Here is a 13750-nt window from a genome sequence, read left to right as displayed (position 1 = left end):
AGAATATCTGTTTTTAGAAAAAAATTCTAGATAAAAACCAAGCACTTTAAAATCCTAAGTTAATATAAAGCATTTTTAAGCAATTAGCTGCAATGACAGAACCTTCATAGAAGATTTCTTAAAGGTATGCCTACAAATACTATTTTAAAAGAATTCTATTTCCAAAACTTTATCTCATCTCCTATGTATGTCACAAAAAGTGACCTATTACATTTGTATTTAATTACATAATTATTAAGATTTCTTATTTATTATACAGATAAGATAGCCAAGCACGTCAGTTTTTAATTTTATTATAAAATTTTAAAAGGTCTATTAAAAAAGGTCTTTTCTATACCAGATTTTTAAAGGAGAAAAAATACTAAGACTATGAAATTCTCTTATCAATTTAGTATAGATGTTTAACCACCTTCTAATATGATATCTTCATATTATTAAATGAAAAGAACTTCTTTGAACTTAGCATGCTACAAAACACTCAGAGTGAAAACTTAGTAGTGCTTTGGTGGTTATTGGTGCTTCATTAGTATGTCATCTAAATTTTAATTTCTCTACGGAAAAGTAAGGTAGAGGTATTTTTCTAGCACTTATTCATCACTTAAATAACAAAAAGTGAAAAATTTGAGTTATCCACATTATCATTAATGAGAATAAAGGATAAGGGAATTAAGAAGCTTTGTATAACAGAAAATGTAAAAAGCTCTGTGGTACTATCATGCTTACTATCAGCTTACTTCTCAGTGCTCATGAATTATGTACAGTAAGCTAGTATGTTCGTAATTGTGGCTCATTTTCTAAAGTGCATTCTATAAAGTGCACTTTATTTACAAAAAAAAAAAAAGAAAAAAAGAAAAGAAAAAGAATTTTAAGGGCTTAAATCCAGATATGAGGATTCAAAGATCACATGATGTTCTATACAACATGTGTACATGTAAGTTTATACATATAAATTCCTGTTAATGCTAAAATTTGCAGATGGTACCATATTTTCATCAAAAAGATGTTTTAATTTTGATTCTCATTTTTCATGAAGTTAACCATTAGTAACCAATATAGAGAATACTACATCATTCTAAATAGAGATAGATGCCACCTCAAAAGCAATTAGAAATGATTTTAATATACTCTATAAGAAAAACAAAAATTTCAAAATATTGCTTAAATTTAAAAAGCACTGATCTTTATTCTTCATTCTATTTTTTCTTGTTTAATGGTTTGTTCTACTGATATTAAAATTAATTATGCATAGATCAAAATATTATAGAGGATTTTCTGGTGTTGAACTATTTTTAAGGATCAGATATTGATCATATATTGTGAGGAATTATACTAGCACTTTTAGAATTATGAAACCTTTTCATGTCAGAAGAAAGTTATACGGAAGATTCATGGCTTAAGAGAATCAACATTTCAAATTCCTTATTTTCTGGGAATAACTATTGCTCTGGGACCATCTTTCAAAACACTTCTACTGAAGTGCATCTAACTACAGAGGAGAATGGACTTGCAGGTGGGTAAAGGATTGACAGTGAAGAATTACAGATATGAAAATTATTATTTGAAATAACACATAACACCAAATTATTATTTTTATCTTGAAATTTCATGCAAATAGTATGTTCTAGTTAACAATATATCTGCATTTATTTTAACACAAAAGTTCCTCCAAAAAAATATCAAAGTAAAATCGACACTTCCAAAAACTACAGCCTGCTTGTCCGAAGGCTTTTAGCACCTCCTGTCATAGTACCATATATGTCAGATTGGAGAACATGGAGTTCACAGAACTTTTAATAAAGTGCTAATTTTATAGAAATATAATATGTATTGTGGTATTTTAATTATATAAAGGTTTATTAATTAAGTTCTACATAGAAATGTACTGTTTATTTTTCTGATAGATTTCATAGCATTTATTCCACATTACTGAGATTTTCTAAAACCTGGAAAACCAAAATAGTAATTATTTTTGTCTAATACAGAAGTCATCTTTCATTCTTCAGGTTTCCCCTTAACATAAAAGGCAAATTTCCCATACATTTCTACTTATCTATTTTAAAACAAGGTAGCTTCAACAAAACTATATAACCTATAGAATATAAAGAGAAGTATATGAATCTTTATAAACATTTAAATTATACTTTCCTGTCAGATAATCCCATACCTGCTATCATGTCATCTACAGCACTCATTTTCAGCAATACTTGCTCAATTAGCCCAACTTCTGTACTAGTCTGTAAATTCCGAACACTTTTTCGTAGGATGGCTGTAAACATGCTCCATATTTCTGCTTGACATGTGACATCACAGTGTTCCAAAAGCTCTGTCATGCATGTTATACTCTCAGCATCCTGGATAATAAAGTTCATCTCCAAGTCAAACTCTCCACCAACCAGCTAAAAATAAACAGAAAAAAAATCACCAATGATAATGTGAGAGGTTACACATATAACAGCAAAGCTAGCAAGAAAGTATTAGCTACTTTAAAAAATTTCAAGTCTTCTAGCCTGAAATTAATTTTGATGAAAATTTCACTACAGATAAACGAAAGGTGCTGTAAAAATTAAAACTAGCAAAGAGAAGTCTAATTTTTTTTTTTCAATTTGAAAAGGTGATTTCAAATCTAGAAAAATAGAGTAAAATAGAGCAAATGACTAAGAGGTGGGATTCTGGGCAAATTCCCTTAAAAAGATTTTGGCTTTGAAAAGTGAAAATTACTAGAAGATGCAGAGATCACTAAGGATAAATTTTAAGACATGAAAATTCATTTCCTTTTATATTACTAGACTGACAAATAAAATAGATGTAAATGAAAAAGAATAGGTGGGTCTAATCTCCATTTATAAAATATGAAGAAACATGAAACTAGATTAGCAAACTTACAGTAAATGTTGAAATAACAGAATTAATGTTAAAAATGTTTACACGAGAAATACCTAATATCTAGTAGTATTTTTTTAAAAAAAACATGTGAACTGGGAAAGAAAGCTGATTTAATGGCAGCATATTTGACTTGTGGCATTATGCCAAGTGAGTCAAAAGTAGTAGTCCTCCTCCCAAATGGTACTTTACTACAGCAATAGACAAATACACATGTAATAAAAGATACAATGATACTCCTATTCTCTATGGATCAAATCTCACATTAATTAGTTTATTCAGTAATAAGTACCATTCTTAAGGAAGAACATTAACAAACTGGGTATCTTTTTGATCTAGAGAATGGAAAATTTAGGCAGAAAATAATAGCCATATATAAAATGTGTGACAAATGTGAAGTCATTCATTCATTTATTCATTCAACAAATATTTTATTTATTAAAGACTAGAACTTACTGTTCTAAGAACTAGAAGTATATCTGTGGACAAGAAAAAGTCCATGCACTAACAGTGCTAAATTCTAGAAATAAAGATCTCTATATGTATTTACGTATGTTCTACTTTATTCCAAAAAAGGTTGCATTTGGCTTATAAATTACATAAAGTATAAAAGAAGACATAAATTAGGTTCAGACAGGGGCTAGAGATTAGATTCAAGAAGTCAAATTAATTTTCCATCAATGAAACGTGTTCATTAATATGGATGGATGAGCACACTGTATAATATAAATTTGAAAATAATGGTAATAATAATACCACCACCTAACCTCACATACCATTTAGTATTATTCTAAGTGCTTTACATATAGTAAATAACTTAATTCTCACAGCAACTAATGACAAAGAAGCGAATATTTTAAAAGTTCTAGAATTCAAGAATTTAAAAACAAAATATTCTCAAATTGTAAAATATTATACTCTGTATATATATTTTCTCTGTAACAGTTTCAAAATTCAACTTTATAAGAAACTAGCCCTTATGGTAACTTCCAACCTTTTACTGACCTAGATATTCTCTCTGGTTAAAGGTTGGGTTTACTTCTATGTGTGAAATGACTTCAACTCCTCCTACTATTTCTGGTTTATTAACAAAAATAGCTATGGGAATGGTTACGAGATTGGCTCTAATTCAGACTTCCTGGATTCTGATTTTAGCTGCACCACTCACTTTAATGACGCTACTTCTCTAAGCCTGTCACTTCATCTACAATATGGGAATAAAAGTTCCTACCTAATAGGGTTGTTGTAAAGATTAAATAAATAAAGTAATTGGGTTATAAGCACTTAGTAACAAAGTCAGGCATATAGTTAGCATCCAGTTAAGGAGTTAACGTTAGCTATTACCAGTTCTCTTACCCCAACTTTGAGCTAAAAATTGTAGTCATCTGATCACATACTTATAAAGTACCATGAAACAGCCAGTGTAAACCTTATATTTCCAGGAAAAGCTAAATTATTGTAGATCGTGTACTCTTAGATATTACTTGTAGATCTAGCAAAGCCAACTCAATTTCACCGTGCCATGGTCTCACCAAGAATTGCTTACTTTTTCATATTCATATATCCAATTGACTTGGGTCACCACTATGAAACTTGTAAACCCATGATTAGTAACTTAGAAGAGGTTCTCCCGAAGTGAACCACAGAGAAATAAACAGATTTGAAAAACAATGACAACTTACTGCCTGAACTAAAAGAAGTAGATACCAAAGTTTAAGTCTATAAGACTCAGAATAAATCTCTGTAAGAATCAGTATACACTAAAATGGAAGAACACTGAAGAATTTTTTAGACTAATCTCCTTAATGAGTTGTAAATGCTTAAGTAGAATCTGGTCTACCCAAGAACCATTATCAAATGAGTAAATAATAGAAATGGGCTCAGTGGTAACAAAAAATAGTCTGCTTTTAAAGGAATTAACAATTATAATGTGTAATTCTAACAATCAAGCTATTTTGTGAAGCCTAAGGCTCTATCTTTCACAGTTAAAAAAACAATGCCCCTTTCTATACATCATTTAATTACAAAAGAGCACAGTTATGGCTCCCTGATTTCACTGCCAGAAGCTGTAAAAACATTTATTATAAACGTTAGAACAGAGTGGACCTATGTTTTTGGATGGTCTTTCTAACTCCTATTATAATTTTTAATACATTAGTATTAAGGAGGCTAACTGCTTGCAGAAATATCATTCCAAGATTAGGGAAATATTTATTCCTCACTTGTAATGAACAGTTCAATATTTATCAACTAAAGCATACAAGAAAAACTAGAAACAGTCAGTCTTTATTATTTAAACAATTCCCTAACAACTCTATGAGGAAAAGGCATAGTTGTCTTCAGAGAGGGAAACTGAAGATAAATGAGGTTAGGCAACATAACCAAAGTCACACATGAGTAAGTAGCAGATCCAGGATTCTAATCTAGACTAGAAAATGTACCGAAACAACTTGCTATGAAGTCAAGAGTGTAAACTTAAAAAATAGAGATGGGACGTGTCATAGTAGCTCTATTAAGAAATTAGTGCTTTGAGAACAGTGTATGGGTAAAATGAGGGAAGACAAAATGATTTCCGTGGGTAAGAAATGAAACATCAAGAGGTAGTAAATCACAATAAAGGAAAACAACCAGTTTATTTAAAGTTATTTAAATAAATTATTTCAGTAAGAATGTCTAAGACTTTGAAGGCTCAATTACAGGAAAATCAGCAATAAACACTAAAAAAGGAAACTCACAGGAAAACATTTTAAAAAGCAAAAAAATTGACATGACAGGCTAGAAAGCTAAACCAAAAAAAAAAAAAAAACCTAAAATCACTGTTACCATAGTACAAATGAGATTTATAAATGAATTGAGACTTCCTGTAAATCCAAATGTGTCAATATGACACTCTATTTGCACAGTTAAGGGTTTTCTTTTCCTCCAGGCCTTCTCCTTAAAATTCTAAAAGGTATTGGCATTCAAGAAAAGCGGTCCACAATGGCCCTTCCTACTCAAGAATCTGTCATAAGTGAATAAAATAAATATAGGTGAGCCTTTTTAATGAACTAAGTTTTATTTACATAAAAGTATAAAAATTACTGTATAAAAATTTAGAATATCAAATGCTGGCCTGGAAATGTATTATCTTCTGAAAGTACTAAGGTTTATAATTACTAGCAATTTAAGTATCTTTTATTTTTTAAGTACAGAGTTTTAAATATCTTTATTTTGAAATCTTAGATTATTAGTTAGGATCATATGGAATAATTCAGTGTACATTAGACTAAATCAAACTGGATAATTATTAACCAGTTGGATTTCTTTGCAAATCTTTGCAAATCTGTGGATAAACTCTAAACTAGATAACATTGCTTATAAAGCCCCAGTTCAACACCCCACATTCAGCTTCCTCTACTTTCCATTCCCTAGCTACTGTCATAAAAAACATTTCCACAATGCCATCTCTCACTTCATCTAAAACTCTTTATAATGTTACTCCCTATGCATGAAATAGGGTTCTCTCCCAACCCCTAATTTTAACTTCCATTAAACCTCCAAATATCAGTTTAGATACCACTTAATCCAGAAAGTCTTCCTAGTAACTACAAACACTGTCTTTCTCTGAACTCGCATTACAACCCATCCACCTCACAGCAATCATTTCAGGATATCCTAGATGTTTACAGATTTCTTTCCACCCCCAGTTTACAGTAAGCTTTGTAAGGGTAAGGACCATTTCTAACTATCAACCATATCTACATCACTAGCACACTGACAAACCCAGGAAAATTATTCAATATTTAACATGGAATGGGAAGATGGCAGGATGAGAGGACAGAAGGGAGGTAAGTAGGCTGGCAGGAGAGCTTCACAAATTCATGGTCCATCATCAGGTTGTAAGCCAAAGACTTTCTACCATACTCTACTTTTCTCTTTTAGCAATGAATTGCTCTTAATGCCATATAACTTTTCTAAAGTTCCAGAGATGACCACAAAGCCAAAGAAAATGTTTCCTCATTCTTGTTTATAGCCCTTGGTTGCGTTATTTTTTTCTTCTATTACCACTTTAAAAATATGTAAGGTTTCACAGGTAAAATTCGGGAGACATGTTATTGTCTAAGTAAGGGACTAAGTACACTACACACAATTTTTAGTTGTTAAAATCAGGCTTAAATATACTTCCAGTTTCTAACTATTTTCAAGTGAAATCAATTACAATATCTTCCTTTGAAAAAGAATGGGAGTGATGTCACCAAAAAACACCAGAGTGGGCAGCTATGTCCTCCCTAAAAAACTAATGATCTAGCAAAAACTGGCAGAATAAACTTCTGAAGATTTCTGCAATCAAGTCAAAAATGTACAACAACCAAGGAAAGACTTGGTGAGGAAGAAGCTACTGTTTTGCGGGGTACGTCCCACCTTCAATCCCTCAGATTGGCAACAGTCATGAGAACGCCAGCCTGCAATGGTGGTGAGGGTTGCTAGTTCCAAAGGAAGCACTAGGGACCTTATTCTCAAAGAACTGTAGTTGTAGGTCTGAACCTGACTGGCAGCTCCCTCAAGGATAGACACAAAGAATTTTCTTTGCTTCACTCAACTCAGAAGGTTCCTAGAGCTAGAACACTTTTGCTGAAAGCCTTTAAAGGCACATGTATTAGCTGCAGCACCTGAGGCAAGCCAACACTTGGGGCAAGCGGTAGACAGACCTGGAAGCCTGGGAAGGAAGACGTGGGGAAAGGAGATAAATGTGGGTATAAGGTCTTTCAAAAGCTTTCATGTATACTGGGTAATCCAGAAATCCACATGCATGCCCAGGGCAGGTCGCACATTCAGAAAAGGTCTACGAAGTCCCTAAGCTTTCATTTGTAGCTGACCTTTAGGCTCTACACAAGTAGGAAGTAAAAGCTAAAGCAGTGATGTAAACAGCCTGACCAAACACTGAAGAAGTCTCCAGCACAGAGCAAAAGATGGGGAAGAGCATTTTCTTTTCCTTTTTTTCCCTTCCTTGGCTCCAGGCATTTAAGGTAGCTCTGTCAAAACATCCGCTGCCCATCAAACTAACAGAACAAAGCCTTCAATGGCCAAAAGTGGCAGAGATTACAGATCTTATACAGAATACAGAATATAATTTAGAAAAGCTACTAAGCAAAAAGCAATAATAACACACAATAGCAACTACAAACTCAAGAGTAGGGAAAAGAACAGAATTTCCAGAGTTTCCACATTACAATATTCAGAATGCCCAAATTTCAACAAAAAATTATGAGACACACAAAGAAACAAGGAAGAATGGCCCATCAAAAGAAAAAATTAATTTTTTATTAATTTTTGTGTTCAATTTTGTGTTCAAAATTTGTGTTCAATTTTGTGTTCAAAATTTGTGTTCAAATTTGTGTTCAATTTTGTGTTCAAAATTTTGTGTTCAAAATTTGACAACTGCTTTTGTCTTATCTCCTTCCTCTATTCTGTCTTCCAGCTTATGTTTTGCTTTCTATTACTTCACAGATGTCTTCTACTGTTAGCCAATCAAATTACTTATAGAAGCAGATATAATCTAATTATAAAGCTCTTGAATTATTAATTTCTAAAGAATAGATCTTCAATATAAAGCTATAACTGTGTGTAATTTTACAAAGAAACAAAAAAGTGAAAACATGATAATTAAGAACCACCATTTTGTGAACATTAATTATATGTTGCATAATTTATGCATATAGCCTCATTTAATATCTCATAACTCTGGGAGATGAGTATCTCAAACAAGGAAATTGAGGTTAGCATAAGTTAAGTAAACTGCCCAAGGTCCCTAAGCTAGTGTCAGCATCAGAATTTGTCTTGTCAATATCATAAAGAATTAAGAAGTATATCATTACCAGAGAGATCACCCACAAGACATAAATATGTACTGCCACCAGTCATCTAACCTTCAAAATCTGATGTTAAACATTAGCATATGTAATAAATGACTTTTAGATAAGTGTTCAGTAAATAACAGGAAAACTTTATAATTTGGACATGAACATAATAAGCTAATGATCCTAAACTGAGCCAACAAACCAAGGCAAGAAAAATAGAAAATTAATGGGTTGTTTTCCTATTTCTTTTACACAAGTCTTCTCTACAAGTAATTTATATTGACAATCTTTCTGTGGTAGAGGAATAACTATACCCAAGAGTATAACAAACGCTGCTGTAAATACCATCCATAAAAACTCTACGGAAGGGAGGAGGAAACAAAGGGAATAGCTATCATACAATAAGTGCCTTCTTTAAAATATATTTTAAACAACTTGCACTTTATCAAAAGCAAGTATAACCAGCTTTATAATTGCTTTATATGACTATACCAAACATATATGACAAATCCACCTGGCTACTAGGAGCCAACTGACATCTGAAGGAAAACTAAATGTGTTAATTGCCAAACCACTATATGCTTTTAAATTCTAACTCCTAGCCTAACAATGAAAACTCTATTTCATAAATAAAAACAAAGTAGAGACTTCTGCAGACAAATGAAAGCTGAGAGAATCTGCTGCCCGCAGACTTTTACCATACGGAGTGTTAAATTAAGTTCTTCCAGCAGAAGGAAAATGATACCAGCTGGAAATTTGAAATGACACAAAAAAATTGAAGAGTGCCAAAATCAAGACTGTTGTTAAATGCAAAAGACTGTTTTATCTCATTTTGAAAATTCTTTAAAAGATAACTATCTAAAGCAAAAATAACAATGCATTAAGGGATTTATAACACATATGAAAGTAAAACCAATGACAGCAAGATCACAGAGGACAAGAAAGGAGAGATATAAGTATACTTCTAAAAGATTCTTAACCTATACTTGAAGTAGTATATTATTTGAAGGTAGAGAGTAAGTTAATGCATATTGTATACTCTAGAGAAAACACTGAACATGAAAAGGAAACAAATACTAAAGATCTTAACAGACACCTTACTGAAGAAGATATACACATGGCAAAGAAGGATATAAGAAGATGCTCCACATCCCACGTCACTGGAGAAATGCAAATTAAAGCAAGAATGAGATACCACTACACACCTATTAGAATGGCCAAAATCTAGAACACTGATAACATCAAGTGCTGCTGAGGATATGGAGCAACAGAAACTCTCATTGTTTGCTGGTGGGAATGAAAATGGTACAGCCACTTTGGAAGACAGTTTGGTGGTTTCTTACAAAATTAAACATACTTTTACCATACAATCCAGCAACTGTGCTCCTTAGTATATAATACTCAAAGGAGTGAAAAACGTTATGTCCACACAGATTTTGTCCACAAAAGTCTGCACACGGATGTTTATAGCAGCTTTATTCATAATTGCCAAAACTGGAAAGCACCTTTACAATTTCCTTCCAATGGAAATGGCACAGAATCTATATAATGTACGGAAAATTAAAACAATGCAAGAAAAACAAAGTTTTAACTAAACCTAAGAGTTGACTTTCAGCTACAACAGAATGCATATATATATATATATATATATAACATGAAACACACCCCTCAAAACTTCAACTTCTTGGAAAAAGACTATCATCCATTCCGCAACACATCATGAATTTATAAACAAAAATAAAAACTAAAAAAAACTAAAAACTATCTCCTTAAAATAAAATCACTCTCTTGGCTCAGTCATAAACGCTTGATGCCTTCACATTACCTGTGACTCTTCTGCTTTTTTCACGTCAAGCCCTAGTATTTCTTCCTTACTCATATCTCAGACTCAGACCTTCTTCATTTTTCCTAGCTCCCACACCAAGCAGTTTCAACATTGCTTTGTTGCCTCCTCACAGTATCTTCCTACCTCAACTTACCACTAAATACCACCGCCAAATTCATCTTTCTACAACAGCACTTATATCATAATAAACAGTTTCTCTACAACCTTTTTACTGAATGAATTCTTATTTATTTAATATTTCAATATCTGAATTACCTGAGTTATCTGAATTTATTATTTGAAATCCTTCACACAGAAATAATGATCAGGCCCGAACTGGTAAAATGGAAGAGAGCTAGATCGCTACTTTTTTTTTTTTTTTTTGGCTGCACTGGGTCTTCATTGCTGAGCGTGGGCTTTCTCTAGTTGTGGCGAGCGGGGGCCACTCTTCCTTGCGGTGCGTGGGCTTCTCGTTGCAGTGGCTTCTCTTGTTGCGGAGCACAGGCTCTAGGCACGTGGGCTTCAGCAGCTGTGGCTCTCAGGCTCTAGAGCGCGGGCTCAGTAGTTGTGACACACGGGCTTAGTTGCTCCGAGGCATGTGGGATATTCCTGGACCAGGGATCAAACCCGTGTCCCCTGCATTGGCAGGCGGGTTCTTAACCACTGGCCACCAGGGAAGTCCTAGATCCCTGCTTTTAAATCAAAGCTCTGCTAAAACCTATGGGCAGAAGTACATTCATTTAGTATTCTAGGTACCTCAGGGTATTTCTCCTCTGAGCCTCAGTTTCCACCTAGGCCAAAATTATACAATCTCTAAAATCTTCTGGTTCTAGGATACAGTGTATTACAACCTCTATTGAGAAGACAACTGTGATGTATGCAACAGCTGTGGTGTCTATCATATAGCAAGGACAGAATTTAGAATCTAAAGACTCAAAGGGGGTAAAATCATTTTCAAAAGACTGCAGGTAAGGCACTGAATAAATTGCAAAGACTGCCTGATGAGGTAAAAGATAAAGAGATGATTCACTGATTCAAAACTTCTGTTTGAGAGAAATAAAAAAAATATGTGACTAGAACAATAAAACATCAACCTTTGATTCCTACAATTCACAGAAGCTGCATGAGATAAAAAGGTTTTTGGCAGTACAAACCAGGACAGGAATGTGACTTCCCAAAGGACTGTTTATATCCTAATGAGAAGAAATTCCTCCTTTAAAAGGCTTTCATTAGGAAGCAACAAAAACAAAAAAATAAATGAATCAAACATTTAACTCAAGAGGTTGGGAAAATTTTTTAAAAAGCAAGTCTGAGTAAATTATGAGGAAAAAAATTATGTTAAAGCAGAATTTCATGGGTTAGAAAACAGAAAAATTATAGATTTGGTAAATAAATCCATAATGTGATTCACAGAAGAAAAAAGAATAATATACACAATCTTCAGACAAAAAGAGAAAAGACTCTGAAAATTAAAAATGAGATATAGCAAATGAGTAAACTTTTCTTCTCATGAGACGTATGTTCCATCTGTGCTAATAAATTTACATAGAGAAAAAAGGAACTAAATTAAAATGTTTCTGAAAGTGTATCTCTGAGTTGTGGGCTTATAAAATCTTTTCTTTTTATCTTTACATATTTTCTGATTCTATAAACTTTCTAAAATGAGAATCATTTATTTTTATAATCAGAGGAAAAAATAAGTGGGGGGGAACTATAATAACTTTTGGTATCAGGAGTTATATATAAACACTAGACTATAAGCTCCCTGAAGATAGGACCCACATTTGTCTTAATGACCAATCCATGAGCAGCACCTATACAGGATGCACTGTAATATTTGAAACTATTATATATCCATTAAACAAGTATTTAATATAGTTTTGTGAGATTTGCATATTTAAAATGAGGTTTAAAATAATATTTACATTTTTAGAGTTTTCAACTTTATAGTCCTTTGGCCTGTTTGATCAAAGAATTCCTGCCAATTCTTCCATGAAAATAACCTATCCCTTAGGTACAGAATCAGGAGCAAACCTAATGACATTCAACTTTGTACCTCTAGTTCCACTCCATAATATCCTAAGCAGTCTCTTCCTTATACAATTTCTCTTCTTCCCATAACATGGAAATTTATCAAATTCCTAATCAGAATATAAAATAAAAGGTAATTAAAGGAAGTGATAGAGTCCAAGGAGATACTGATTAAGGATGACACTTAACCAAGAAGTAAAGGAACAATTCACTAACACGAGGCTAAATAATCGCTGTTTTATTTTATTTATTTTTTACATCTTTATTGGAGTATAATTGCTTTACAATGGTGTGTTAGTTTCTGCTTTATAACGCTGTTTTATTTTTAAATGCTAAGTAAAAAGTGGTTTTTACTGACCCACAATTGAGCATGATACAAATCCTTGGAGTTGGGCCAATTTGGGAACAAATCCTGACTCTGCCACTTACTAAATTCATGGTTTTGCAAGTAACTTCTCAGTGTAACACCACCTATCTCACAGGGACATTAGATGATTAAAGAAGCTATTCCTTTTAAGTACCCAACAGTGACCAGCTTAGACTAGGTACCCAATTAATGTTAATTTCATCATTTTTCCAGGATGAGACTGGCACCCAGAAAAAAATGAGGAAAACTTACTGGTTTACATGGGAACAACACTCATGACTTTAACTTCATTAGTACCATGGGCTGATCAACCGATCTAAATGACAAGTGATTAATATTATTTAAAAATATAATTGCAATATTATTTAAAAAACAAAATTATCAAAAACTTTTAGAGATAGTAAATTATCACAAAGAAAGTACTGGTTTTGCTTTTTAGAAAACACAAATACACAGTTCATACACAGGCATAAAAATTAGTAATTTCCCTTATAAATACCGTAATTGTGAATGATTAAGCCTAAGTAAAACATCATGTAGCCTAAAATGTATAATCCTTAAAATGAAGATCTATACCTAAACTCAGCTTCCATAAATATTTCTCAGAAATCCTAAGGAATATTAAGAGCAGTATCTAGTTCATGTAGGAATTCCCAACTATGGGTAGGTAATTACTTCAGTTTTCCTTGATCTACAGCTTAAACTATATACAGAAGTCAATATCAAAACAATTTTTACTTGAAACAAAGTTTGCATTTTTATGTCATATTTACATCAACTAATGTAATATATTTGTTTACACAGAATTCA

The 13750-nt window shown here is 32.6% G+C and overlaps 1 protein-coding gene across 1 annotated transcript in view; it reads right to left on the bottom strand.

Annotated features, from left to right (window-relative positions):
- Positions 1–13750, bottom strand: part of NBEA (neurobeachin) — a 628524-nt gene that overhangs the window by 573565 nt on the left and 41209 nt on the right. The window contains exon 2 of the mRNA XM_059996030.1: positions 2165–2396. Coding sequence (XP_059852013.1) covers positions 2165–2396 — 232 coding nt within the window. The remainder of the gene's footprint in view (positions 1–2164; positions 2397–13750) is intronic.

This window comes from Delphinus delphis, chromosome 18, assembly GCF_949987515.2.
Source record: "Delphinus delphis chromosome 18, mDelDel1.2, whole genome shotgun sequence".
In the NCBI taxonomy this organism is placed as follows: Eukaryota; Metazoa; Chordata; class Mammalia; order Artiodactyla; family Delphinidae; genus Delphinus; species Delphinus delphis.
This window is presented reverse-complemented; position numbering and strand designations above follow the sequence as displayed.